Source organism: Periophthalmus magnuspinnatus, chromosome 19 (assembly GCF_009829125.3).
Source record: "Periophthalmus magnuspinnatus isolate fPerMag1 chromosome 19, fPerMag1.2.pri, whole genome shotgun sequence".
Taxonomy (NCBI): domain Eukaryota; kingdom Metazoa; phylum Chordata; class Actinopteri; order Gobiiformes; family Gobiidae; genus Periophthalmus; species Periophthalmus magnuspinnatus.
Genome location: NC_047144.1, coordinates 7,465,703 through 7,492,940, shown reverse-complemented (window position 1 = coordinate 7,492,940; position 27,238 = coordinate 7,465,703). Strand labels below are relative to the sequence as shown.

General features: G+C 38.0%; 3 protein-coding genes across 3 annotated transcripts in view; 2 read left to right on the top strand and 1 right to left on the bottom strand.

Moving 5' to 3' along the window:
- The window catches only part of lrp2b (low density lipoprotein receptor-related protein 2b), a 34,472-nt gene extending 25,441 nt beyond the window's left edge, over positions 1-9,031 (top strand). Inside the window, exons 57-81 of the mRNA XM_033984821.2 lie at positions 200-445; positions 541-666; positions 774-893; positions 963-1,079; positions 1,174-1,290; positions 1,900-2,037; positions 2,128-2,250; positions 2,827-2,955; positions 3,035-3,166; positions 3,554-3,679; positions 3,760-3,903; positions 3,979-4,144; positions 4,478-4,606; positions 4,824-5,044; positions 5,406-5,588; positions 6,187-6,306; positions 6,396-6,483; positions 6,585-6,649; positions 6,741-6,921; positions 7,219-7,285; positions 7,365-7,487; positions 8,024-8,101; positions 8,183-8,245; positions 8,689-8,748; positions 8,833-9,031. Coding sequence (XP_033840712.1) covers positions 200-445; positions 541-666; positions 774-893; positions 963-1,079; positions 1,174-1,290; positions 1,900-2,037; positions 2,128-2,250; positions 2,827-2,955; positions 3,035-3,166; positions 3,554-3,679; positions 3,760-3,903; positions 3,979-4,144; positions 4,478-4,606; positions 4,824-5,044; positions 5,406-5,588; positions 6,187-6,306; positions 6,396-6,483; positions 6,585-6,649; positions 6,741-6,921; positions 7,219-7,285; positions 7,365-7,487; positions 8,024-8,101; positions 8,183-8,245; positions 8,689-8,748; positions 8,833-8,859 — 3,089 coding nt within the window. The 3' untranslated portion in view covers positions 8,860-9,031. The remainder of the gene's footprint in view (positions 1-199; positions 446-540; positions 667-773; positions 894-962; positions 1,080-1,173; positions 1,291-1,899; positions 2,038-2,127; positions 2,251-2,826; positions 2,956-3,034; positions 3,167-3,553; positions 3,680-3,759; positions 3,904-3,978; positions 4,145-4,477; positions 4,607-4,823; positions 5,045-5,405; positions 5,589-6,186; positions 6,307-6,395; positions 6,484-6,584; positions 6,650-6,740; positions 6,922-7,218; positions 7,286-7,364; positions 7,488-8,023; positions 8,102-8,182; positions 8,246-8,688; positions 8,749-8,832) is intronic.
- A 1,075-nt stretch (positions 9,032-10,106) lies between these two features.
- LOC117387555 (MAGUK p55 subfamily member 3-like) lies at positions 10,107-23,705 on the top strand. The gene is made up of 19 exons (XM_033985087.2): positions 10,107-10,152; positions 18,102-18,234; positions 18,401-18,519; positions 18,728-18,805; positions 18,916-18,996; positions 19,523-19,660; positions 19,799-19,880; positions 20,213-20,298; positions 20,373-20,447; positions 20,592-20,788; positions 20,861-20,925; positions 21,286-21,303; positions 21,492-21,533; positions 22,280-22,438; positions 22,515-22,595; positions 22,874-22,967; positions 23,115-23,223; positions 23,325-23,444; positions 23,526-23,705. The coding sequence occupies exons 2-19, from the start codon at positions 18,198-18,200 to the stop codon at positions 23,703-23,705; spliced, it is 1,761 nt and encodes a 586-aa protein (XP_033840978.1). The 5' UTR covers positions 10,107-10,152; positions 18,102-18,197.
- Positions 23,706-24,497: 792 nt separating this feature from the next.
- psmc5 (proteasome 26S subunit, ATPase 5) lies at positions 24,498-27,157 on the bottom strand. The gene is made up of 12 exons (XM_033985089.2): positions 27,098-27,157; positions 26,489-26,560; positions 26,345-26,414; positions 26,171-26,268; positions 26,043-26,099; positions 25,738-25,968; positions 25,546-25,672; positions 25,197-25,387; positions 25,019-25,117; positions 24,811-24,921; positions 24,638-24,724; positions 24,498-24,567 (listed from the first exon to the last, which is right to left on the bottom strand). The coding sequence occupies exons 1-12, from the start codon at positions 27,119-27,121 to the stop codon at positions 24,514-24,516; spliced, it is 1,221 nt and encodes a 406-aa protein (XP_033840980.1). The 5' UTR covers positions 27,122-27,157; the 3' UTR covers positions 24,498-24,513.
- Positions 27,158-27,238: the final 81 nt, after the last annotated feature.

Sequence of the window (27,238 nt, the reverse complement as noted above, 5' to 3'; positions counted from 1 at the left end):
TACTAACATTTGAAATTTTCTAAGGAATAGGCTTGATACTCTATAGCGATTTCAATACCACAGTAATAATAATATCATTTTAGGCAATAGAATGTTATTTTAATTCAATATTAGTTCATGTGATTAGTATCTGATTTCCAACCTGAAACTGCACTATGAATTGGCATCTTAGTTATATATATATATATTTTCTGGACAGGTGACCACAGGTGTCAGGACAACCAGTTCCAGTGTAAAAACAAGCACTGCATCCCTGTGTCGTGGCATTGTGACGGGCTGAAGGACTGCGCAGACGGCAGCGATGAGGACCCAGACACTTGCTCTCAGCGCACATGTAAACCAGGGCAGTTCCAGTGTGCCAACGGCCTGTGCGTGCCCCAGAGCTACGTGTGTGATGCCCAAGACGACTGCGGAGACGGGTCTGACGAGCCCTTCGAAATCTGCAGTGAGAGAGAATTTAATGCTATACTGTAGAACATTTAAAGCAGGATTAGATTTGCTGAAATATAAAAGGATTAATTTAACATTTTTTCTCTGCAGTGGGTCCCGACTACAAATGTGATGAAACGGAGTTCTCCTGTAAGACAAACTACCGCTGTGTTCCAATGTGGGCACGCTGTGACGGCACCAATGACTGCTTGGATAACAGTGACGAGCAAGGATGTGGTCAGTGAATTTTTCTTTTTAGTTAAAGAAGTTTTAGGCATCACATTTTGGATGTTTTATAGCACTGTTTTAGTAGATCAGCTATCAAACCTAAATTGACTTAACAGAGGCTGTGACCTGTGACCCTGTGGGAGATTTCCGTTGCGATAACCACCGTTGTGTTCCCATTCGCTGGAAATGCGATGGAAACAATGACTGTGGGGATGGATCAGATGAAAGAGACTGCCGTAAGAATGAAATTGTCGTGAATGTGTTATGTCTGTGCACAAAATCTGATATATTTTTATCACTCTTAGAACCCAGGTCTTGTTCAGAAAGTGAATACAAGTGTGACAGCGGACAGTGCATTCCCGGGAAATGGGTGTGTGACCATGACAACGACTGCGGGGACAACTCAGATGAGCGGGACTGTGGTACATAGGCCTCCATACCCAAACTGAAATATTTATAGATATGAAAAATACCACAAACAAAATTAAACAAACCCTTCTTTTGCATCACGTCCAGAGCTGTACACGTGTCGTCCAGGCTTATTCCAGTGCGACTCCGGTCACTGCATCCCCGAGTCTCTTCTGTGTGACGGCCGCGCAGACTGTAAAGACCTGTCTGATGAGACCAGCTGCCGTAAGTTTGTCATTCAGGATCTGTCAACTGACCTCTATGTTTTATTCCACCTGTAGTGCTGTCAGCCTGCCACTGAACCAAAACTACATCTAGTAATATTCATTAGTTAACCCATACTCATGCCACAATCTTTTTTCAAAAAAGCAAAGCAACTGTGACATTTCCTCCTAGTTTGTGAAGGGCATGAAACAGGCAACTTGCAATTTAATTCGAATTAGTACTAATACTTGTAAACCATTTTTATTTATATACATCATTATATTTGTTACATAAATATATTAAAAATACTGTTAAAAATAATGTTGGCCTAATGGCTGCTGATCTATGGGTTTCAGAATGATGAAAAATTAGGGCCGCTGCAATAGCAATCAACAATTTAACACAAAGTATCATTTAAATGTTGAAAAGTCCTTAAAAAGTTGCCTATAACAGGAAAATGAAACCCACAAATACTTGGAAATGGTTCGAGAATACTTTTTTGGAACTCATATATTGCATTCTTGTCCTTCCTCATTAATTAAGCATTTTACGTAAAACATTGTTAGTATAATGACAAATCACAAGGTTTGTTTACATGTACTGAATGTGTCTTGATGTCTACCCCTGTAGCCACCCGTTACCCAGGAGGCCGCTGGTGTCCACCGCAACAGTTTGAATGCACCAACCATCTGTGCATCAGCAAGAGTTTTGTGTGCGACGGCAGCGACGACTGTGGAGACCGCTCCGATGAACAGCTAGTATTATGCTGTATGTTATTTATGATTTCATTCAATCAATTTTTCAATCAATTTTCAATATATTTTGGTTCAAATATATACAATAATGTTTGTCCTTTAGTGAACATAACTTGTGAGATGCCAGCCAAGTTCCGTTGTGCAAATGGCTACTGCGTCTACTCTGGATTGCTCTGCAACCAGAAGGACGACTGTGGAGACGGCAGCGATGAGAAAGAAGAGCTTTGTACGAACACAAACACATTATCCATATTCATTGAGTCCAAAAAGGTTATGCACATAGATAGATCTTTAATTAGGGTCAGTTTATCAGAGAGAATTAAAATAGAACTCAGGCTAATCATATGCACCTTTAGAGCATAATGTAAATCGATGAGAGAGGCCTAAACATTAAACCCAGTGTACTAGGCCTATATACCATTTTCTTCCTTTACTTCACCTTATTCCCATTAGGGTTCACTACACACACATTGAATGGTGACTGTGTGTTCTTGTTGAGTGAGTGCATCAATAATCATCTAATCCTGAGTCTGGGATTTGTTGGGAAAAGGGGAATCTCCTATAATGGGATAGGGAAAAAAAACAATTTAAACAACCAGATTACTCTACATTAAATCACTGTTTGAGATTAGTTTTATAAGTTTATATAACTGCTATTATCTTATCCATAGACTGTTAGCCTATGCATTTATATGTAAGAGTTGTACACAGAGCAGTACATAGAGAACAGGCAGTAATGCAGCATACTGAACTTTTCAGCATCTACATGAATCACTGACTGATCATTGGTTGTTTGTTTCAGGCCGTGAGCCCACATTGCCCCCCTGCACTCTTGACCAGTTCAAATGCACCAACGGACACTGTGTGGCTCTGCCCTATGTGTGTGATCACAATGACAACTGTGGGGACCTCACAGACGAAATAGGCTGCAGTGAGTAGCAAATGATTACACAAAAACATGAACGTATTTTTGAGATACTCGTGATACACATGTTTGTTTGTGGCTTTAGATTTTGGCCCGGATCGTACCTGTGAGGAGAAGCTCTGTCAACAAGACTGCCTCAACCTGAACGGGACAGGCTTCATCTGCTCCTGCCGATCTGGATACAAAGTGGACCCAGATAACACTTTGACCTGCATTGGTACCTGGTGTCATTAGTATTGTTAAAGCAGAACTAAGTAACAGGTTTTCCTTATTTTGCAAACCTTTGTAAGTCCCTGTGATAGTTAAATATGTATTTTTAGGTTGATTGAGGCGTCTGTCATCTCTCTCTGCTGTCTCTGGGCAGAAAATCTACAAAAATGGTGGACATAGATTCACCAGTTTTTTGTATGTGATTATAATGCCTTATTTCAATAAAAGAAAAAAAGAAAGAAGAGAAGAAAAGAAAAAAAGCACTTTTGAGTGTTCCCTGACACTGTATCTCATAATCGAGCTGAAAGTTACTTAGTTCTGCTTTAAGAACCAATTAGAATGTCTTACAAAGAATTATTGTTCTGTACTATATATTTTTTTTGTGTTTTTGTAGACATAAACGAGTGTGAGCAGTTTGGCATTTGCCCTCAGATCTGTAAAAACACAAAAGGTGGCTATGACTGTGAATGTGCTCCTGGATACAGAAGAGTGGGCAGTGGAGACAAGTGTGAGGCAGAGGGTGAGAAAACCTATATATTCAACAAGCATTACCACTGTTAAGGCTGAACAACAAATATGACTCACATGTTATGTTTTTAGGTCCTGCTCCACTGCTGCTTCTCCCAGAAAACATTCGCATCCGGAGATTTAACCTCCAAGCTCAGACCTATCACGACTTCCTGCAAGAGGAGGAGCGCATCATGGCCGTGGACTACGACTACGACCACAACAACACCGGATTCAGTAGGACTCGAGCTGGCAGACCAAAGCACATTTTTATAACAATAGATGTAACTCAGTTGAATCTGTGTGTTTCAGGTATGGTGTACTTCACTGTTGCTGGTAAAGGTGCAGTATCAGGTGCCATAAAGAGAGCGTACATCCCTTCTATAGATGATGGCAGCAATAACATTGGGGCTGCTGTTACCCTGGACATCAAGTACATCGTCTCACCAGACGGCATCGCTGTGGACTGGGTCGGCAGGTCGGAGGACATTTTCTGTTCATTGCAGTGTTCTTATGTTGATTTTAAACAAGTTATATTGTATCTTGGAGTATCATTATTTATGCTGGTCTAAATAGGTTGGAAGGTTGCAATTCATGAAGCTTCTTAGAAATTCTGATGTTAGCTGCCATTGTATTTAGCTTGATGCAAATGATGTCTTCTTTATTCTAACTACATTATATCTAAGATTTGGAAGTATGTTTTAAAGAAATCCAGGGCAGACTATATTACCCAAAGTAGTTTAAAAGTGGGGTAATATTGCCTCTTCATATATTTTCTACATTTTGAAATTGCATTTGCATGTACCAACAGAAACCTGTACTGGGCAGACTCCAGAGTCAAAAGATTAGAGGTCGCTATGTTGGATGGGCGATACCGAAAACATCTGGTGAAGACTGACATGGGATACCCATCTGCTGTGGCTGTTAACCCACGACTGGGGTGAGACAAAAAAGATCCTCCTAGAACTAAAGATAGCAGAAGAAATTGAATTCTGTGGTTTCGACAAAAGTTGTTTTTTTTTTCAGTGAATAGGTTTCACTTGTCATCCACGTAACTTCTTTACTTCTGTATTCACTCTTTGTTCAGTTGACAGAATTTAATGTCTTGTTTTATGGTTGTTTCAACCATTAATATGTTTCATGTATTGTTTGAACAGGATGTTGTACTGGGCCGATCGTGGCAATGACCCTAAGATTGAGTGCTCGTGGCTGGATGGTCAGCAGAGAAAGGTTCTTGTAGGAGAGCGGCTGGGATGGCCCACGGGTTTGTCAATAGACTATACCAACAACGACCGCATCTACTGGTCCGACTCCAAAGAAAGCCACATCGAGTCAGTGCTGCCCTCTGGAGAAGACCGCAGAACAGCTGTCTTCATTGGTAAGGAGGCAATCAATAAATGAAAAAAGACTTTAAAGGTACACTAAGTAACCTTTCTGGTAGAGGATACACCAGCTGCTTGTTTTCATATTATTGCTTTGGCTGGAAGGTTCACAGTTTGATATTCAACTTATATCTTCACAGAGACAAGTGTGTAATGCCACCAGACTAAGTTACAGATCAATTCAGTGAAGAGGCAACCCCACTTATAGTAAAAATATTAGCTTTTAATTGTACTTTTGAGCAGTATAAACACCTGTAAAGAAGTAAATGTTAGATGCCTGATCCTCCACCAGAAAAGTTTCATAGTGCACTTTTAACAGAATGAAGTTTGACATTTATAATTTGGTGTTATTTTTAGATGTCCAGAACCCTCTCAGTGTGAACGTGTTTGAGGACAACGTTTACTGGAGCACACAGGAGAAGGGAGAGGTCTACAGACAAAACAAGTTTGGGCGTGGACTCAAGACCAAGCTCCTGACTGCAGGGCCCTGGCTCACACAAGTGTCTCTGTATCAGAAGCAGAGATACAACTCCATCAACAGTAAATTACACACAGACAAGGCTTTTTTCCCATTTGGTTATAACCAAATCCTAGAAAAGAAGTGTCTATGGTGGAGTATTCTGACGAGCTTGAACCGAAGGCATTGTGGATAGAGCTTGGTTCTGTTTAAATAAAGCGGTGTGCTTAAGACAATTTGCATTTTAATGTTCACAAATCGCAAAAGCTGCAGTTTTTATGTAGTACTATTTCTTCTGCATAATATCATAGTGTCTTAGGTGTAAAACCTGTTAATGTTGTGGATTACACTTCAAGTGCTAAAATATATAATAAAAACAAATATCAATATTAATTTCCTAAACATAAACAAGACAGACTTTTAATGATTGCCATTTAAAACAATGTACTGACAGAATTAAAAAGATACAAGTTTATCGGATTGTTGACAATTTAATCAAAATTGTATTGTTCATTTCTGCATTAGTTTAGTAGTCTTTGCTTAAGTGGAGACAAGTCTGCAATGTACACTTTGAAGTGAATCTAAGAATCACAAATCTAGTTGTATTATTACTAATATTATGAATTGGAAAAATTGTGCAATCAATATTTTTGTTGCTCAGCTCAGTCTCTGTCTGTGCAGTGAAGAACCCGTGTAAAGGGACTTGCAGCCACCTGTGTCTGCTCCGTCCGGGAGGCTACACCTGTGCCTGTCCTGAAGGCACTAGCTTTGTCCAAGGCAGCAACACTGAATGTGACACTGGTAATATCAACGGCATCATCATTGTCCCATAACATTTTGGTCAGCTTGGATTTTGTAAACACTATTATTATTATTCATTTTATTTTCAGGATTTGAACCACCTCCTACTATGCCCCCACCCTGTCAGTGTCAGAATGGTGGAACATGCTACTTTGATGACAACAAGGCTCTTTGCATGTGTGGAAAATCTTATTTTACTTCAACATAGTTGTAAAATCTTATATAATATACTTGCCTTGGATAATGATAATTCACATTACATACAATGTGCTTCACAGATGTCCTTCAATGTGGTATGGAGATTTTTGTGAAAAGAGCAAATCTGGTCTTTTGGCTTCATCTGGTATAGATTTTCATACAAAATTTTCAATCGGAAACAAAAGTGTTATAGTATTGTGGGTTCATTTTATTTCTACTTTCTGTCTTTTTTTCAGTTGGAATAGCCATTGGGGTCACAGTGCTGATAATTGCTGTACTTATTGCTATTGTGTATTCTGCACGCAAGAAGAGTGACCTCATACAAAGGTTACGCTCCAATCTTCCCAGCATGCCCTCAATGCCCTCAATGCCCTCTATGCCCTCTATGCCTGCAATGCCTGATCTGTCACGCTTCAGGTAAGACTCCTCTAGGTCCTGTGACATCATAGTTGTCAGTTGAAAGGACTAGGAGGCCACAAAATTGATATGGCAAATATGTGGACCCAATTCTTGAAAAAGGTTATAAGATTTGACATATTATCATTTGTTAACATAAGAAAATACATAAAATAAATACCTAAATTACACAAAAAATAAACATATAAAGGCCCTACTCTCCATCCTCTGAATTCTATCTGAATCAAATAGAACATGTAAATTTAACCTATTTGTTGCAGGCAACACTATACAGTATTTCGCTAACTATGATTTCAGAAAGGACCCACCTTCTAATAATTTGAAAACAGAAATGAATGTCACAAGTGTGAATCCTGGTGAAACGGTCAGTACAGAAACAACCTTGTGATAAATATATATTTAGTGTCTATCAAAAATCTATTTCAACATATAACTGAACACAGGTGGCTGTGTCCAATCTGCTGCCAGAAGACAAGAGCTTTGAGAACCCAGCCTACGAAGCAGAGACACAGCCTTTTGCTTCCAGTGCAATGCCAGCAACTCCAACTCCAAATGGTTCAGTCCAGGTTAGTACCGTACTCAAAAAGACTGAAGTGGTTGAAGTTCCAGTATGTCTTAAATACAAAGTCACTGTTGTTAACATTGAGTACATTTATTTAGCGAGTCAAAATCAGAATATCATCACCAATAGTTTAACCCAATAGTGCTTTTTGCTGTGTGTTGTCTGATCATACATCTGGTGACGTGTCACATAAATCAATGGATTTTTAGAGCAGGTGATGTATTTGGAAGACAAAGTACAATGAATTTAAAAATAACTCATCTGAATCGACTTTAACATTTAATTTCTGTCTTAATCTTTAACATTTAATTTCTGAAATATTCTGTTTCTGTTTTCTGTCTTGTTAAAACCTGAACAGATGTGAAAAATCATAAAAAAAAAAACTAGATCAGATGTAACTGTTTACATGAAATTTCAATAATGTGAGAACTCCAGAAATCAGCTGATCAGATGTTTGATGTGCATGTAAATATACAGCGTGTATGTTGATATAGTGTAAAAATATAAAGTAAAGTATGTCTTTTTTTTGTTTCTTGTTAGAAAAATGTAAATAACCCATTGTACATGGACGAGCTCCAGGTTGTCAGTGAACCTCCACAAGATGGAGCTGCAAACAAGGTCTGATCATCACTGAAGTGAAACATGTATTTAAGCTGTGCTTCTGATATATTACACATGCGTTTATTTTCATCTTTTCAGGAGCCTATTGAGAATAATTCAGACAATACAGAGTTAACGAATGTTGCTGCTCCCAAAACTGTGGTATGTAGCACCAATAGGCTATTTATTTTAATAATATTACAGATAGAACTGACAAGTACCATGTAATCAATAGTGTGTATATATATAAAGTAGTGACGGAAACAATTATAGATGCACTACGTTATTTTTCTGGTGAAGGGCTAGCTTTCTACACGGAGACAAGCAGGGGATGAAACTTGGCAAAATTACAGGTCAGATCTGTGGAGAGATGACCTTGCTAGCAGTGAAAATGTAGCTTTTTAATGTAAATTTGAGCAATAAAAATGAGCAATTAAATAAAATGTATAATATGTTTAATGCCATACTGTGGACTAGGCAATAACATCTCATTCACATATCTATAGTATATGGAGACAAGCAGGTAGTGCCCCCTTTACCAGAAAAGTTACATAGTGCACCTTTAAAATATTAATAATAATAATAATATCTGATTTTATTCCTAGAGTTTTGAACCCGTCAGTGATTTTGACTTCACTGGCGGCTTCCAAAACCCAGTGTACACAGTGAGTATGACACACAATGTAACTCAATAGCCCTAAAACAACAGCATTTTATTTTACTGTTGATTTATTTATTTTATTTATTAGGACCATCGCACTGACTCCGACATTTGATCACCACTACAGAAGACTGTTTTCTATTGCCTTACCTTATGTTAAAATATTTCTTTTTCCAATAAGCGAGACAAACTGTCATATCATTGCTAATCATTGAAATTTTTGTAAGTATTCAATTATATTTTTTTGTATAATGAAAATGTTAAAATTCAAATAAACTGTATTTTATGTCTGCCTGTTGTTTATTCTCAGTCATAAATGTTAATGTCTATGCCACAGCTGCCTACACTTTTTTTTTCTTTTTATTCATTTGCAATATGACACAACCTCCCACAGCTATCTGATTAATATACGTATATGCACAGGGATTGTTGATTCAGTGCAACAGAAATCTTCAACTTATTCTTTAAACTTGAATCAGTAGCATTGTCATCATCTGTTTTATAGGACAGCAATTTCTCTTTTGACAAAAATGTCTTCTCATGAAGGGTTTGTCTCCTGTGAATACAACAACTAGGCCAAGAATGAGCAGAAGAACACAGAAGCACAGGGGAGATCAGAGGAGGAAGACAAATGCTATTGCTTCATGAAAATGTTGTATACTTGTTCCACGCACTGAAAGCCTTGCAGAGCAGCAGTCAAAACAAGCTGCAGACAAAGTAGGAGAGGCAAAGGCAGTAAATTAATTGTATTTGATTGGTTGAAAGGGGGAGGGACAGAGGGGTTGTGGAAAGCCTTGTGCTGTATTCACGTGTATTAAGGGAAAAAATGTTGTTCCTTTCCATTGTTAACATTTAATCTGTTCTTTCCATTATTATTATTATTATTATTATTATTATTATTATTATTATTATTAGTAGTAGTAGTAGTAGTAGTAGTAGTAGTATTTTATTATTTATTTATTTGTTTTATTATTTTATTATGCTATGAAAGGAATTGTACCCTTGCATTTGGCTGAGTGAACATGCAATTTGTCATGTTCTTGATACAAAACACACTAAAGTCTAATGAGTCCATATGCACCTGGGATCACCCGGTCTTTACATGAGGTACTTGAACACAGCACTGGATGAGGGGGGCGTGGTCAGGGGTGTGAGTGACAGCTGGGGGAGGGGGCGTGGTCAGTGCGCGCCAGACTAAACGGAGCAAACCAAAGCAAACGTGATTCTCCTGTCATCTGCACGGACCCACCGACAGTCAGACAGAGGCGCACGGACACACGGACAAAGAGAGGACCGAGAGGGGGACACAGAGGCGACCATCCCCCGTGCCCGTGTCCGGCTCGTTCCGTTTACTGTTTGGGACAGACGTATCACCTGCAGCCGCGGTGACAGACGGAATCCCCGTGAGGTAAATATGATCACTTTACTCTTTTTCAGTCAGGGTTTCACTAGGAAGAATGACACGCAATGGCAAGGAAAATACTGCAACATTTCTTCATTTTCTGGTCAGTGAAATGCCATTTTTATTGATTACGTTTTTTCATTTAAAAACTTTTGGATAATTCTGTCTAAACCCTTTAATTGATAAGAAGATTCATTACAAAACATGCTTTTTTGATCAATGGGGAGCAATTATCTGATCTCCATAAAGATCATATCATTCTTATCTAATGCACATTGTTGCAGACCATCAAAAGTCCCCAAACATAGTAGTTTGTACAGTTTGTCATATGTTATTGCTGATCATTTTACATGTAAGATGCAAATGGTAGTATACACTCATTTTGTTGAAAGGGAGAACATTGTAGGGCAGGGACTCTAAACTTAATGTTAAGTTAAATACCAGCTGATTTAAATCTGCAAACAAATATCAACAAATGTTATAGTAAAAAAAATAAATAAAATATTTCCACACAAACATGCACACACTGACAAAGTAGTAACTATCATGCTGTATATTTCCTTTCACTATATTTTGTGTATGTCAGTTATTGCTTTGTGTACTGTATTTCCTATGGACAGGTGTTGAAATAAGCAGTTTGTCATAAAACACACAAAACAATGTGCCTGGTGTGTCCATTGTTATTGTGATGTCCATAATAAACAAATAAATACCCAACCCACTGTAAAAGACATACTGGATTTTCCAGAGTATAAGTCGCACCAGCCAAAAAATGCATAATAATGGAGAAAAAAACATGTATTTCACATATAAATCCCATATAGTATAAGTATAAGTCACACCCCCCACCAAACTATGAAAAAAATGCGACTTATAGTCCAGAAAATACGGTACTTTATTGGTCCCCTAAAATTGAACACTGAAGTTGACTGAATTTTAGCCCATAGGTACATGGATACATTTGTATTGCTTCATTGTGCTACTCTGTGAGAGCCTAGGTTGGTTGAGATCAGTTGTTGTTACCTGACTATCATCTTCTCCTGCCCCTCACTGGATATTTCCTCTTTCTTGTGACCATTCACTGTGATTCTAAATATGAGTGAGTACTCAAATGTCACTAGATCATTAGATAAGTCCACACATTGTTCAAAATCCAGCTTGTTATAGGTGGTGTATATTTCTAGAAATTACTATATTTCTGAGCCATTTCAGCACCATGTCTGCAATAAAATATGGGTGACTGTGATAATAACATGTGGCTGTGAAGTCAGTTCCTGGTTAAATATCCATGAAATCCTTTCATATATATAAATAAACATATAAACGTGCTAAATATTTGCAAATAATGAGACATTTGGGGCTTTCTCTTTTTTGTTACATTTGCATTTACCACTGCATTACTTTTACCTTGCACCAAATCTGCAAAGATGCGATGACCATATCCTTTGTCTACTTTCCCCTTTGACAATAGAAGTTTTTTATCCTGGGCGTCAAAGGTGCTTTTTCTCATAATCCTCTTAAGCCGTCTGTCTTCTGACCTCATCTCATTCTCTCTCCAAAATCTCAAATAAATCTCAAGGTAGCCACAGAATTAATGTGGCAGACACTTTATGAGCTTGGGAAAGCCCTTAAGTCTTTGTTCAGCACAGTCTTTCCAAGCATCAACATTAGACGACAGTGAATGTGATTTTAAGTAACAAAACTGCATTTGTTACTGTTCATCTAGTTTGTTTTTAGATTGATCTGGAGGAACAAAGAAAGTTTTTCAAGACCATTTTTTTCAAATCTACACCTCTGTAAGTTAACACATGCATGGACCCAGTGGAGTATAGCATCTTTAAATACAAAGGTACTTAGTTTATTCATCGTTTTGTTGTTGTTAACAGTTTCTACTAATGAGTTATAGATCAATGTGGACTAGGCTGCAGTGCTGCCAGCTACACCATGCTTTGCACCATATAGACTGCATGAGAAACCACACGACAATCTTAACACCTTCCACTAAATGTACACGAGTGACTATAGTTCAAAATCTATGTAACATTGTAATATAATAATAATGACTATAAAAACCCAAATTCTCTGGGGTCCTGACTTCACTTATGTATTGGCACAACTTTAGTGCATTTACAGATTTTCAGTTACATTTAATCATCACTGTACAGTCATATGTTTTTAGTATTGAACTCACAGCTTTATTCTTTTCTCAAAATATATTAATCATTTAAATAGATTACCCCAATGGAGCTTTATTACATTTTGGTAGGGTTGCACAATTTTTGAGAGAGTATCTAATTGATAAATGATTAGGTTTTGCAATATATGTTTTCAAATCAAGATTAAGTTCATAGTGCACAGAATGAACCCCCCAGAAGCTTTAATATCTGCAAATACAATAACCACATGCATACAATATAATAAGACACTTTTTATTTACCCAATAGAATGTGATTTTTAACATTAAATAATAGTTCATAGTTTAATTTCTTCTGTTGCATTCCCTTTAACCCAAACATGAATCAGTGGGCATATGGCAGTAGCTGTAGCAGACCTCACCCCTCTTAGCCTGCCTCTCGGGACGTCCCAGCAGCAGACAGGCCCGGGTAAGCAGCAGGTGGTGTGTGGGTGGACAGGGGCACAGAGTTAAGCCTCCAAACACAATGTCACTACAATAAAGTGGCACGCACTGGCTCCACTATGTCCAATCTTTGCCCAGTGTCAGTTTGAGGATATGAATCTAATCAGTGTCCCGGAGGATGTGGACAGGGAGGGGAGGGGGTCATAAATGTCAGTGTATGAGGTAATATAAAAGCACTCTCTGAAAATAACTTTGAGCTTTAGCCTGAAGCATTCTTCTGCCAGGCTTAATATTAGGCTAAACAGACTGATGTTTGAGTAATCCTACACTGGGTTCTTGTAAATGGTTCCACTGGGCTACATTACTGGGTGATATTCTAGGTCAGTGGTCCTCCTAAGCTTTGCATCATGTTCAGAGTACTCCATAACGCGGGTACTAGACAAATGAATCTGTTTACTATAAGGTTTCATTCTCAGTTATTACTATGAGGCATATATTTTTATATTTTAATGATACTGAAGTCCAAAATGCTCCAAAATCCTCTTAAGAATGTCATATTTACTACAAATAACTCTTTAATTTAACAATTCTATCAATAACACTTTTTAAAACACCTGATATTATTCGAAGTACACCCAGGAAAGGGGCCAAACAGCTTCACTGGAAACTATTGACAATTTTACGCTCTAGTCATATTTCAGCAGCTTAACTCTGCCCAAATGGAAGGATTTTTTGCTTACGCTGAAATTTAATTTGACAAAAAACAAAACAAAACAACTGTTTCAGTAGGTAAAGTATGTAACTTTGTGGAGTTGGCACACTTTGGAGCATTCTCCCTGGCGATTGATGCGTTTTATGTCATACTGTGGAAGATGATATTCAATTCAGTTTTATTTATGTACCACATTTAAATACAACCTCAGCTGCCCAAAGTTCTTCACAAAAAAATCTACAAAAACAAATGTACAGATAATACGATACATAGGCAATGAACAATAAAACAATAAAACAGCAATAAAATATTATAAACAAGGAAACAACATTTCCATGGCAACAAGCAGGAAGAGGCCCTCCTCCAGGCCAAATAAGAGTCAGGTTTGTGGTGATGCAAGCCACACTCACAGTAAGGACACATGTTTTTCTAGTGCAGTAATTCTATGCAATAAAAACAATAATAACAACACATTTTTAAAAAGCCCAAATGCCTTTTATTCTTTGATTAGAAAGTTAGATACTATGGCTTTAAGGAACCTTTTTTAAACTGGCCATTATTAGGAATTGAACCCAGCCTGGCCAATGTCAACTAAACTATGACATTGACATATAAAGAGCATTATAAACACACCAAGGACACGTCTGTATTGAACAGTAGTATAGTGATAAAGCACAGATAGCTCTACCACCTTGACCACCTTTTTGCCTAACCACACCATACTGCACATTACATTTTAACCTGCTGGAATTTCTCATTATTCTCACTGACATAAATTCTACTCTGAACAGTCATCGTTATCGTGTAGGTTGTGTAGGCGTCTGCAGCATCTGTCAGTCTAGATAATTGCCTGTTCAAAAATAGGGCCTCTTTCTAATTACCTATTTCCATTGTGTGTCCACATTGTGCTAATCTCTAAAGGCAACACACTTCGCTTTATGCTCATAAACAGCGTTAAAACGAGGATTCTTACTGTTACACTCTCTTGTATTCAAATGCTTTTCTGTACACCTCCTCCTCTTGTTGCAGTTCAGTTTAATCTGCCATCACTTTCTAATCTCCTCCATTGTATTGTGTGAAATCCTCAGAGATGCACAGCCCAGAGCCAGTGTTGCATCTCAAATCAAGGAGGCTGCGTAATACCACCATATGGCTGCAGCTGGAACAACCTTAAGTATTGCGGCGATAGGCAGTGGGAGATGCCCGCTAAGCCCCTCTCCGAGTGTGTAATTAGAGAGAGTTGAACAGAGAGGAGGAAGGTCAGGACATGGGCCAAGTGTAGCAGGACAGACAGACGCTTTCTGGAAGTATATAGATTGGACTGGTTGAGGGACACTGCTGCTGTTAGGGATTTAATGAGGCATGTGAGAGGAAACTGCTCAAAACTGGAATGAAATGAATACTGGAAATCAGGACCAATTGTTTTATGTGGCATCACAATGGAATGAAAAAAGTGTGTGCAATGTTATTGTATCTACTATTGTTATTCTTTTCTTCTCAATTTTACTGAGAAGTTTTGTCTTGCTAATACTGATCATAACACTTTCATGATGATGTATTGAGATCCGTGTGTTTGACGAGTCTCTGTAATGATGTGAAATAAAGTATCACTTTTATGGCTATGGGTACATTTACACTTGGTTTGGTCCTAGTTTGAGCCCAATTTAGTCCTGATGTAGACTCTGTTTGGTCCTGTTCTAACCCTGCAATATTTCTGGTTTAGTTCCAGACTTTGTCTAGATTTTAGGATGTGAATTTATATCTGAAAGCCCCAATTATTACTAGACGAACCATCAAATGATCAGTCCTTCATTGCATTCAATTTCTCTGAACTCACATATTCTGCCTGTGAATGAGTTGAACCACATCTTGGCACGTCCCTTTCAGTGCATCCACTAATGTGTTGAATCGATTATTGGAAGTGTATCTGGTCAGATCTCTGTTGAAAGCAAAGGCATGCTGCTGATGGAGCAGAATCCATTATGGTTTTATCATCAATGTTCAGTACAGCAGCCACTATGAAGGGGGTGAGGTCACACCACCAGCTCATACTGGTCTTTTATGGTCAACATTATAATAAAATGCAGCTGACATGGTTTTTATGACGTTGCAGTTGATAATATTGGATGTATAGCATTAGACCTCCGGCTTATATTTATATGTCAAGGGTTGTCTTTTTTTTTATTATTATTATTATATTTTCTATAAGATCCACAATAGTTTAACATTCAGAACAAACTGTTTAAATTATTTTTATTTACACATTTGTTTATTTGACTTATGCTAAAGCTACCATAATTAGACTGGCCACATTCTCACATATCACCACCAGATACTATCTACATTGCTCCATTCTCATAGTGTGTGAGCTTTGTCCTGACAGAAGACTAGAGCACACAAGTGAACCTGAACAAAGGCCAGGTGAGGAGAGGGGAGAGGGGGAAACAGTTCACATCTGCCATCTACTGATTAAAAGAAACTTACAATGCCTTTATTACAATGACATTTTTGCTGGGTTTCAGATGACATCATATTCTGTAGCCCAATAATATTTAAAACGGACGAGGGCACAGACGGCTCTTGTTCTTGGATCTTGTCACTGTTAGAAATTATTAGGTTCAACATTTATGAATTTAACTTTTAAAAATTTCCTTTTTGCTAAAACAGGATAATAGTTTGTAACAAATAGACACCTTTTTAATTTGACTGACAACATTAAGAAAAATATATAATATATTGTATTAAATATCAATGCATTTTATCTCAGTTTCTCGTGGTAGTTTACTGTAGAGTTTCTTGTGCAGAGGTGCAATCTCTTCCTTCTGCAGAGCCAGGACATTTGAATTTGATGGGGCGTGAAATTGTTTGTGATTGGTTGTCTGTCTGTAAGTGGTTGCTTTGTGAATGATGGTGCAGCTCACCTCACACAGGATTTACTGGGATGAGACTTCTTCAACCTCAAAAAGGACGAGTGAGATCAAAGGTATAAATTGAATTGTGAAAAATTAATGCCATTGTTTAATATGTATAGAATTCTAAATGATCGTTCTCATATTTCATTATTTCTACAGTTCAGTTTACAATCACGCACTATGCATAAAGGTGCACTATGTAACTTTTCTGGTGAAAGGTCTGCCTCTTTCTTGTCTTCATGGAAATGTTATTGCTTTGTTTAGAATGTTCCTCAATATATTAAACATTAAACATGGCAGCACAATGACTAAGTGGCTGGCCTTATAGTCTCGCCTTATAACAACAAAGGGACTTTTTGTGTGGAGTTTGCATGTTCTCCATGTGGCCGGGTGGGTTTCCTCTGAGCACTCCAGTTTCCCCCATCAACTCAAATCATGCACAATAGGTCAAGTTCTCCAGCAAAACTAGTCCTTACCAAGCCTTGCTCAAGGTTTGGAGATGGGCCCCTGGGTGCAGCACTGTGGCACCTGCTGCTCCTGACAGGTTGCCCCAGCAACATATATTTAGAAAAACATACACTCCTACAATGAGCAGGCTCACCTCTTAACCTCAAAGGTAGATTTGAAAACTGTTGTCATTCTTTAATTATTTCAACTCTCTCCAAATATAAAGCTGATGTGACTGTGGTGTTGCCATGGAGATGAGCAAGGAAAAGTGGCCTGGATTGTCTGACCCCATCAGCTCACACAATATGAGGAGATGAGAGGGATTATTAATTATACTGAAATGAGACCTGTAATGAGCTGAGCAATGCTCATGACAGCAAGGTCAAAGTCTTGTATTTTTCCTATATAAATAATATCTTCTTATCTGTTAGCGCTCACCAGCAACAATGTGTTTTTCTTTTATTAGTTTTTTAGTATATCAACCAGGAATTTTAATTTAATAGCCTAATGTAAGAGACAAATTAAATTACAGAATTATAATACGATTTGATAAGATATATTGAATCTTCTTTCCTTTCTTGGTCTGAGGGCTCTGGCAGGTTTCAGGCCACTTCAACAATACTTGGTTTTGCTCTATTGTTGTTTCTGTCCATATAGAATTTATTATTATTATTATTATTATTATTACTCCTTGTTATATGCTTGGAATAAACCACCAAAGGACATTCATATTTATTTTGAATTGTGTTCACCTGTCATTACAGTAAACCTCATTCTATCTTTTTATCTGAAACATTGAAATCCTGTAATATTCATGGGTCACATTTTCTAGTTTTCAACATTCACATTTTGTAACTGTTAATTACAATTTAAATGTATAGCAAATGTGTATCATTCTGAATCCCGAGGTTTGTTGTAGTGTCACAATACTAAAATTTAACTCAAATTTAGCTCAAATCATACTAAACTGTTCAGGAAAGCTCAAATTTTGCCCTGTTAATGTGTTGTTGTTTTTTTTGCAATAACGATACCTGCTCAAATTAGTATATCATTTTGATATTAGTTTTAGCATCGATTAGTATCTGATTTTCCATAATTTTGTCAACCCTTGTATGTAGTATTCTGCTTTTGACTTTTTGATCTCTAACTGAAGTCTCTTGTCCTTCTTGTCATCATGTAAATTTTGAATTGCTCGAAAATGGAAACACTGACAAAGGATAAGCAGTTGCATTCATATTGTACCACCTACACTGTTGAATTTAAGACTCATCTGAAACAGCCTGGTATTTTGTTCTTTATTTTTCAGACGCACATGGCTTTTTAAATCTTCCACATAGAAGAACACCATCCTTCACCTCTTGTGGTCGTCTTCCCTCTCTCCTGGCTTTTCCTATAGCCCTGAATGATTGAAGCCATGCCCGTAGTGTCTGCAACCACAGGTACAGCCAGGCTCTTTAATCCTCCTTGCTGCATTTTATCACTCCATGAATAATACATGTGGCAGTATTTCAAGCAAGCATTACTGTTACTTGGTCTGTTACGCATGCTTAGGTCTGGATGTCGTGTTTAGTAGCTGTACCTTGGTTGAATGTTGATGTTTTTCAGGGCTGCACGAGACGCTGGCGGTTCTCACCTCTCAGCTCCACCCTGATGCCAAACACAAAGAAGACCTGTCCTTCCTCAAAGACATTTTAAGTGAAAAGAGCCTTGCTTATCTTATGAAGGTACAGCAAACCCAAAACTGAACCATGACAAATATGGGACTATATCACGATTATGTCTAGGTAACTTTGGACTAACCCAAACCAGGACTAACACAGGGGTCAGGACTAACCAAGGACTAGCTGAGGACTATATAGAGAGATAAACGAATCTGGAGAACCACTTTACAGCTACTTTACTGTTTATGTTACCTGTTTTATGTTTTTACAGATTCATGAAAAATTAAAGCAGTATGAAAAACTTGGTCCAGAACCGGTCTTGGACAGTGCCTCCTGTTTGGTAGAAGATGTAAGTGCAGTCAATTATTTTCTTCAGGCCAATTGTTTTCTTAAGTTTAGGTGTTTAGTGATCATACTAAGTCAAATATTGTAGTAAATGTCTTTGTCAAATGTGTGCAGCTGACTGAAGACCTCCAGAATGGCCCTCTTGACGATGATGAAAGGGAGCTCCTCGTCCTGCTCAGTGCTCCACACCTCAAGGTACAGCGTGAGACAGTGCCAATATTAGTAGTGATATTAGTAATACCAGAGAGTTTATACTGTGGGTGTGTGGATATCAGTATTGACCTTACTCTGCCCCTCCTCCTTTTGCCTCTAAATTCTTCCTGTGTGGTGGCACTTCCGGTTAAGTGGGAATACCATTCATTTAAATAGAGAAGTTTTGTCGCTAAAATATGATATAAAGTAGATCGATTTGTGTAAAATGTTCATGTGCACCAACTAGTCAACAATGCACTGATTCTGTGGGGTGCTTTAAAACAGCTTTGTAGTCACATTACACGCATTTCCTGTTAAATTAACAGTCTGATTGGTGATGTGCACCAATAAAATACAATTGTTAGATTTATGTAATAGTGTGCTTCAGGCGGCTTCCCTTGTACGATCTTGTTTAACCATATGTTTAATATTTTCTGTGTGAAATAAATTTAAACATTTAAACATTCCCAGTTTTTAATTCATTCTAGTTTCTGGACTACACTAGCAATGGTGTCCATATTTTCCACAGGCTGTGCTGTCAGCTCATGACACAGTGGCCCAGAAAAACTTTGACCCAGTGCTGCCCCCTCTCCCTGAAGAGCTGAACGACGACTTTGAGGAGGAGTCTGTTAAAATTGTTCGTTTGGTCAAAAACAAGGAGCCTCTTGTGAGTAGTATTTTCATATTTTCATACGCATGAGGGGGATAATAATTATAGTTCTGATTTCTCCCAACCAAATTATAGAAATGCATGAATGTTTATATTAGGACTTGGGTTGACCACCTCCATTACATTTTTGTTCAGGGTGCCACTATTCGCAGAGATGAGGCCACTGGAGCTGTAATAGTGGCTCGAATCATGAGAGGGGGAGCAGCTGATCGCAGTGGTGAGTGTTTTAAGAATTAGGTACATAATAAATAAAGAAATTATTTATTTATTTATTTATATATATATATATATATATATAATTTTATAATGGCCTACAATATAAGCATAGCGGTTGTACGCACTCTCTTGTCTTTCTTGCTACCACTGACACTGTGACAGAGGATTATGCTGTGTAACCCCTGGAACTGTCAACAAGAGATCAAGTCCTTGAGATTAGGGTTTCGAGATTGTATATTTTGAGATTACAAGCAGGCATTGTTTGTGATTTGTATAATCTATAAAGTTTTTTCACTTTTCATCATTATCTTGCTCTGACTGTTTGTGGTCCAGGTCTGGTGCATGTAGGAGATGAACTTCGAGAAGTAAATGGGAAGGTCATTACCCACAGACGACCAGATGAAATTAGCCAAATACTGGTAAATACTATAGAAACACAGCAAAGAGCTGTTTATGTAAACACTTTTACACACATTACATTTTGGTTTCGTAGTCACAGTCCCAAGGAACTATCACACTGAAGATTGTACCAGCGGTAGCAGAAGAGGATCGACTTAAGGAGAGCAGGGTCAGCATTATTTATATTAAAGCTTTAGTCTGATTTAAATCCAGTTTGTGCTTCTTAATAAATACATGTGTTGTTGTTATTATTATTATTATTATTATTATTATTATTATTAATACATCAATAAAAGTACATATATATTTTTAGGTTTACCTTCGAGCTTTGTTTGACTACACTCCATTTGAGGACAAAGCCACCCCATGCCAAGAGGCAGGGCTCCCTTTTAAGAGAGGGGACATTCTGCAGGTGGTGAGCCAGGAGGACACCACCTGGTGGCAAGCCAAGAAAGTTGGTGACAGTAATCTACGTGCTGCACTTATTCCTTCAACTCAGTTTCAGGAAAGGTACTGTTGTATTGAATTTAAATCAAAATTTTGAATAATACTGGAATACTGAATTAGTTTTCTTTTTCTCAGGCGTTTGAGATACAGGATGAAAATGGGCTCTTTTCCTCATCCCAATTCGATCAAAGTCCCCACATGTAAGACCATTTATAATATACAATCATCAAGCCACACTCTGACATTCAGAGCACAATGTAATCTCATCTATCCAAGAAACAACAGAAGAGATTATGAGAGAAAACTAGGGTTAATCTCCCAAAAGCTAGTTTCTCTTTTGAGTTGAATCTAAAAATAAAACATTGATTTAGCTCTATATGGAATATAAAGATTAACTTTAGTGAAGACAATAATATGAGTATATTTGATATCCCAGGAAACACTATGGTGTCTTGGTAGTTATAGCGAAGATCGGGATGCACTCATTTTAGAGGTGTGATATTTAGATGATGCTCATGTATCACAAATATTTCTGTCATTTGTCGTCATGCTTGCCTCAGACGATCAGGCTGATAGAGGTAAGTTTTCAAATATGGAGTGCAAAATAAACTCATTATTCAACTCTTTGCTTTCATCCATTGGCCCCACAGCCAATGTTTTAAAGTTGTTTGACTAAAATCATCATTCATCATTTTGATGTTGTGCAGTGAATGTATTTCCTGCACTGCTCCTCTGTTTTGACAATGTCCCTGTTTTTCTCCTACAGAGGACTGTGACTGTGAAGCTGTTCTGAACGGGAAGGACTTAGGTGAGGAGGCCATTGTTTTGTCCATGATAATTATGGCTTCATTAACTGCTGCTGTTCGTGTGTGCCACATTTGTTGGGATATTGAAACAGATTTCACTGGTACCTGAATCCCATTGCTGTACATGAGTATATTTATGTTTGAACCTATAATAGATCTAAATTAGAGCTGTTTTAGTCACATGTATTATTGAACAGTATCTGTGCTTCTATTTGTCAGAGCAGATGTTGTAGGTTGATGTAAATGTAGTCTTGTATTGTTGCTGCTGGTTCTTTTGTTGTTTAGGAGCTTCATAGTGAATCACCGGTGAAGCTGTTCAGCCACTTCTTTGTCTCACATCCGCACTATTGTTTGTTTGACGTTTTGTATGACACATGTTTGTTGCTCAATATGGCAGTCAGCTTCAGCTTTATGGTCATGTAATAGTCCCCATTGCTATTTGGTGCTTTGTGAGGTGTAGATGCCACATGCATGGTTCTGTTAGCTTCTTTTTCTATATAGTACGCATATATATGTTCAGATTCAGATGGTTAACTAATTGGTCTAATATGAGTTTAATATGAGCTGTAGTTTCTCCCAAGAGTAAGACAACCGCAGCCTTCTGTGGCCATTCTCTGTCATGGGATTTTTCTTCAGGTAATCTTTTGTACTTGACATGGGAGTCTAGATTGTATTGTACAGACAGGAGCAATAATATAGTGTAGATAAATCACATACTGACTAATTTCCTGTATATGTTTGAGGATAGCCAGTCTGAGGAGGAGTCTGCGCTTAAAGAAGGATCGTCAGGCTTCATCAGGAGATGGCCATACTCCAGAAGCCAACCACACAGACTTCCTGATTTATGAGGAGGTTACACAGTACCTGCCCCGTCCGGACGAGAACCCGCGACTCATAGTGCTCATCGGTGAGATATCAGAAAACTAGTTCTTCATAGTGTAAGCAGCCTAATCCATAATCCAATCATTCTTTTGTTATATCAGGTTCACTGGGAGCACGGACCACTGAGCTCAAACAGAAGGTCATAGCTGAAAATCCCAGGCGCTACGGCCTAGCTGTGCCACGTAAGTCTCTTATTGGTTTAGCTTACATTACCTTTTCCCGTCCCTATAATCTGAATCAAACTCACTGTGTAGATGTATAGAGGCAGATGTGGCTGTGTAATCTACAGGATTAAAATTAATCTATTTTTCAAATATTGCAATCTCAGATGGCACTTTATCACTATAAATGTAAACAGCTTATAAGATTAAACAGGTTAGCTGGAACTGAATGATAGTATTATTTAAGACACACAGACCTCTGTATTATTCATTCTGTTTTAATCACCATTGTGTGTTAGACACCACTCGATGCAGGAGGAGTCAGGAGAGAGAAGGAGTGGAGTACCACTTCATCAGTAGGCCAGCATTCGAGGACGACATCCAGAATGGCAAGTGAGTGTGGGAGCTTCATCTTGTTCATCAAGCAAATAACAGCAGCAGATGGTTTACCATTCAGGGTTCAAGGAAAATAAGAGCTTTTCATAAACACTTCAGTCACCCATCTGCTCTGTGATACACTGTTGTTTTGTTGTTTTGCAGATTTATTGAATATGGGGAGTATAAGGACAATCTGTATGGAACCAGTTTAGAGTCCATCCACAGAGTACTGGCCCACAACAAAGTCTGTCTGGTGGATGTACAACCTGAGGTTTGTAATTCAGGCAGAATCTCTACTGCATTGTACTATGAATTGTCTCAGTTTGGTTTAATCATGTGTATGCCGACATTTTATTGTTTTCATTGTTTTAGGCATTAAAAACCCTGCGAATGGCAGAGTTCAAGCCGTATGTCATATTTGTAAGACCTCGCATCCTTGACAGTCAAAGGAAACTTCTCGGCTCCACTTCCTCTCTTTCTGCCGGAATAACGGTAAATATGTTAGCTGTAAAATGTATCTGAGCATAACTCTGGTCACTCACTTGTCCATAATGGCTTTTTCTTTTACTGAAGGAGGAGGACCTGATGGATATGAAGCAGTCAGCTGACCTCATTGATGAATGCTATGGTCACTGGGTGGACTATGTTCTGTTTAAGGAGGATGCTGTCAGTGCCTTAATCGAGCTGCAGGTGGTGATGGAGCGGGTTCAGAGGGAGCCTCAGTGGGTGCCTGCCTCCTGGCTCAGGAGCTAGCTCCCCCCCCCGCTCCCATTGCTCAAGTTGTGCCAAGATAAGACAGTTACAGTGCCCTTCACTAATTTCGGTACCTGATTACCGGTAAATAAATGATGTGAGACTTTGTGTTTGTTTGTTACTCTGACTCCAACAAATAATTCACTTTCAGCAGAGATTCATGGGAAATTCTGGTTTCATATTCACTTTCTTGGCATAAGCAGTCCTATTGTATTTCACTAATGTCAGAAAATGTTCATTGAAAACATTACCCGTTAATTGACACCAATATTTAATACATAATATACATTTTGTGTCCAAATAAAATTCAAAAGTTTTTCTTTTATTTTATGTTGTTTCTAACTTTTAGCAATTTTCTTAATAGTATTTTGTTCATATTTTATTGCCCACATTTGTCAAAGATGCCAACATTAGAGGACACAGAGGCATCATGAATGAGAAAATGGTTTGTTTTACCCACATGGAATGTTTTTAATCTATGTAATCATCTAGCAAGCCTTGGTGTTGTGAATAAAATAGTGCTGAAATGTACCCAAGCTGAGTGAGTAGGAGCAGCTGATGCCACACATGGTTCATGCATGCAGTAGATTTGTACAGTGCAAGGTAAATGTACACATAGCCAGCTAAAATGCTAAGTGCCATATTGTACAAACTGTTGGTGGTAAATAAAATCAGAAGGTTAACAGAAAAGAATGATTTGGTTGCTTTTTACTTGGGGAAAACATTTTATTTTTTAAGGAATTATGAACGACAATTATAAATCAAACCTTTAACAAAGAGGAAAAATATACATAAGTGTGCAGTGCTTTTATTTCCACAACTTCTTGATTGACATGTTCTTCTCACTGTCTTTCTGCATCACCTGAAAACATGGGAATTGTTAGTACCCAAAATACTAAATTATACAACTGAGAATAAATAATTTAACATACCTTTGCCACAGCCATCTCAAAATCCTCCTGGGTTACATGAACTCTTCGTTCTCTCAGGGCATACATTCCTGCTTCTGTGCATACACCCTAACATAGAGCATCAATTAGGAGGACATTCAAAAACTATCATGTTGCCCATTTTGTTGTTTTTATTGTATTGAGTTTGTTTTTACTTTGACTTCAGCTCCAGATGCTCCAGGCATCAACTCGGCGATCTTCCTCAGGTTGATGCCACGAGTGAGATTCATCTTCCTGGAGTGAATCTTCAAAATGTCAAGACGGGCCTAGTAAAAAAAGGGAAAGAAATTTTTTTTAAATTTAACTTAACTTTTATTTAAATTGCCACATACAATCAATGCTTTGAGAGCTCATCCAACTAACCTCTTCATTAGGAGGGGGAAATTCAATCTTCCTGTCAATTCTTCCAGGTCTTAGCAAGGCAGAGTCCAGGATGTCAATTCGGTTGGTTGCCATGATGACCTTTAAGGAAAATGGGATTTCATTTCTATTGAAAACACATTTAAAATGTGCAAAAAATGTAGTATTTTAAAGGGTGTACCTTGATATTTTTAGTGGCTTCAAATCCATCCAGCTGATTGAGAAGCTCCAACATTGTCCTCTGAACCTCACTGTCTCCACCTGAGCCTCCTTCGAGTCGAGATGAACCAATGGAGTCAATCTCGTCCATGAATATGATAGAGGGAGCATGCTCTCTGGCCATTACAAACAGCTCACGCACCATACGAGCACCTACACAAAACAAGAAAAAGTTTTAAATAGATACAAAATATAAATATATATATACTTTATATATATATATATATATATATATATATATACACTTTATATATATATATATATATATATATACACACACACACACACACACACACAGTAGTGTATCTCACCCTCTCCAATAAACTTCTGGACCAGCTCTGAGCCGGACACTCTGATGAAGGTGCAGTCTGTGTGATGAGCCACAGCTCTGGCCAAAAGAGTCTTCCCTGTTCCAGGAGGTCCATACAACAGCACACCCTGCACAACCACATTAGTAAATTTTGGTTCTCTTCCCTTATGGACTAGGAGTAGATATGACATACCTTGGGTTGAGCAATTCCCAAAGCCTCAAAGAGCTCAGGGTGCTTGACAGGAAGCTCAATCACTTCTTTGATTTCCTTGATTTGTTTATCTAGTCCTCCAATCATTTCATAGGTTGAGTCCGGTACCTTCTCCACCATCATGAGGGACACAAGCGGGTCCACCTTATTTGGCAGAATCTTGTGCAACGTGTAGCTGTCATTACGAAGCGCCACGCGACAGTTTGGAGTTACCTATAACAAAAAATATATATTATTACCAAGTCAATATTCAGGGGAATAAACATGAACACAACAAAAAACCTCACATCATTTATGTCTATGTTTTTGTCCACATCCACAACAAATTTGCCTTCTGGATGTACCTGGAAATGGAGAATACAAATATATAATCTCGATTCAGACATAACAAACATAAAAGCAAATCACATATTACCTTCACCAACACTTTCTTTTTGTCCATGACCCGCACAACTTCTCCGACATATGAGCCCTGCTCCTGCAGGAGCTGCAACTCTTCACGGAGGAGACGTACTAAATCACAAATAACAAAACATTATAATATTTAAAACTAGCATTTAATTGAAGTGAACTATAACGCAAAATGTACCTTTGGCATTGAGCTCATTACGTTGGGCTTGCAGACGTCTCAGATTCTGGCTCTTATCATTTACTGTCAACTATTCAAACAAAAGAAAATAATGGAGGTATTTTAACATATAAAACAACAAAGCTGCGCAAACGAAATATTTACCTGTAATTCTTCAATCTTTGATAAATAGTACTGTCTAAGCCCTGTTCCACCTTTATTGTCACCCATTTCCATCTGGAAAAGAGGAAAAGGAATCAAATCATTTTCACCAAGGCATGGTCAAACAAGAAATCAACATAGTTCTTTGGAGGAAAAAAAAGTTACATTGACTTCATAAATCTAAAATCCATGAAATACAAATGTATCATGAAACATGTCAATACTAAGGAGGTACAAGTATTCTCTGTGACAGAGGAAGCATATGATATACGGTGTATTATTGCCATGTATTAAGCATTCATTGATTTGGTTGTTGTTTGATTTGTATTGCGTGTGTACGAGAATAAAGCCAGACAATTAATGTCGTTGAAAACAGCATAATGTCAACAGTGCAGTTTAGCGTTAGCTGCTCAAGCTACAATGAGACAGCAAACCAGCGGCGTAGAGGCTTCATTGACTGGTTTTAGCGTGACCGGATAATGTGAAATACTAACTCCAGTCTATTGAGATACACAAGATATCAACGTCTAGCGGTTTTTATTTTTATATGAAACATCACCTTTGCGCTTGATTTTACACTAAAGTAGCGAAAACAATAGAAAAAACACCTACATGATCGACGCCGTCCACCTCCATCTTGACTTTTTCGACTTCCGTTTGCAAATCAGCCAACTTCCGGTAAAAAATTTTTTTTTTTTTTTTTGGCTGTGGTGACTCCAGGCACCGCCTAGTGGCACACTTTGTCCACATTTT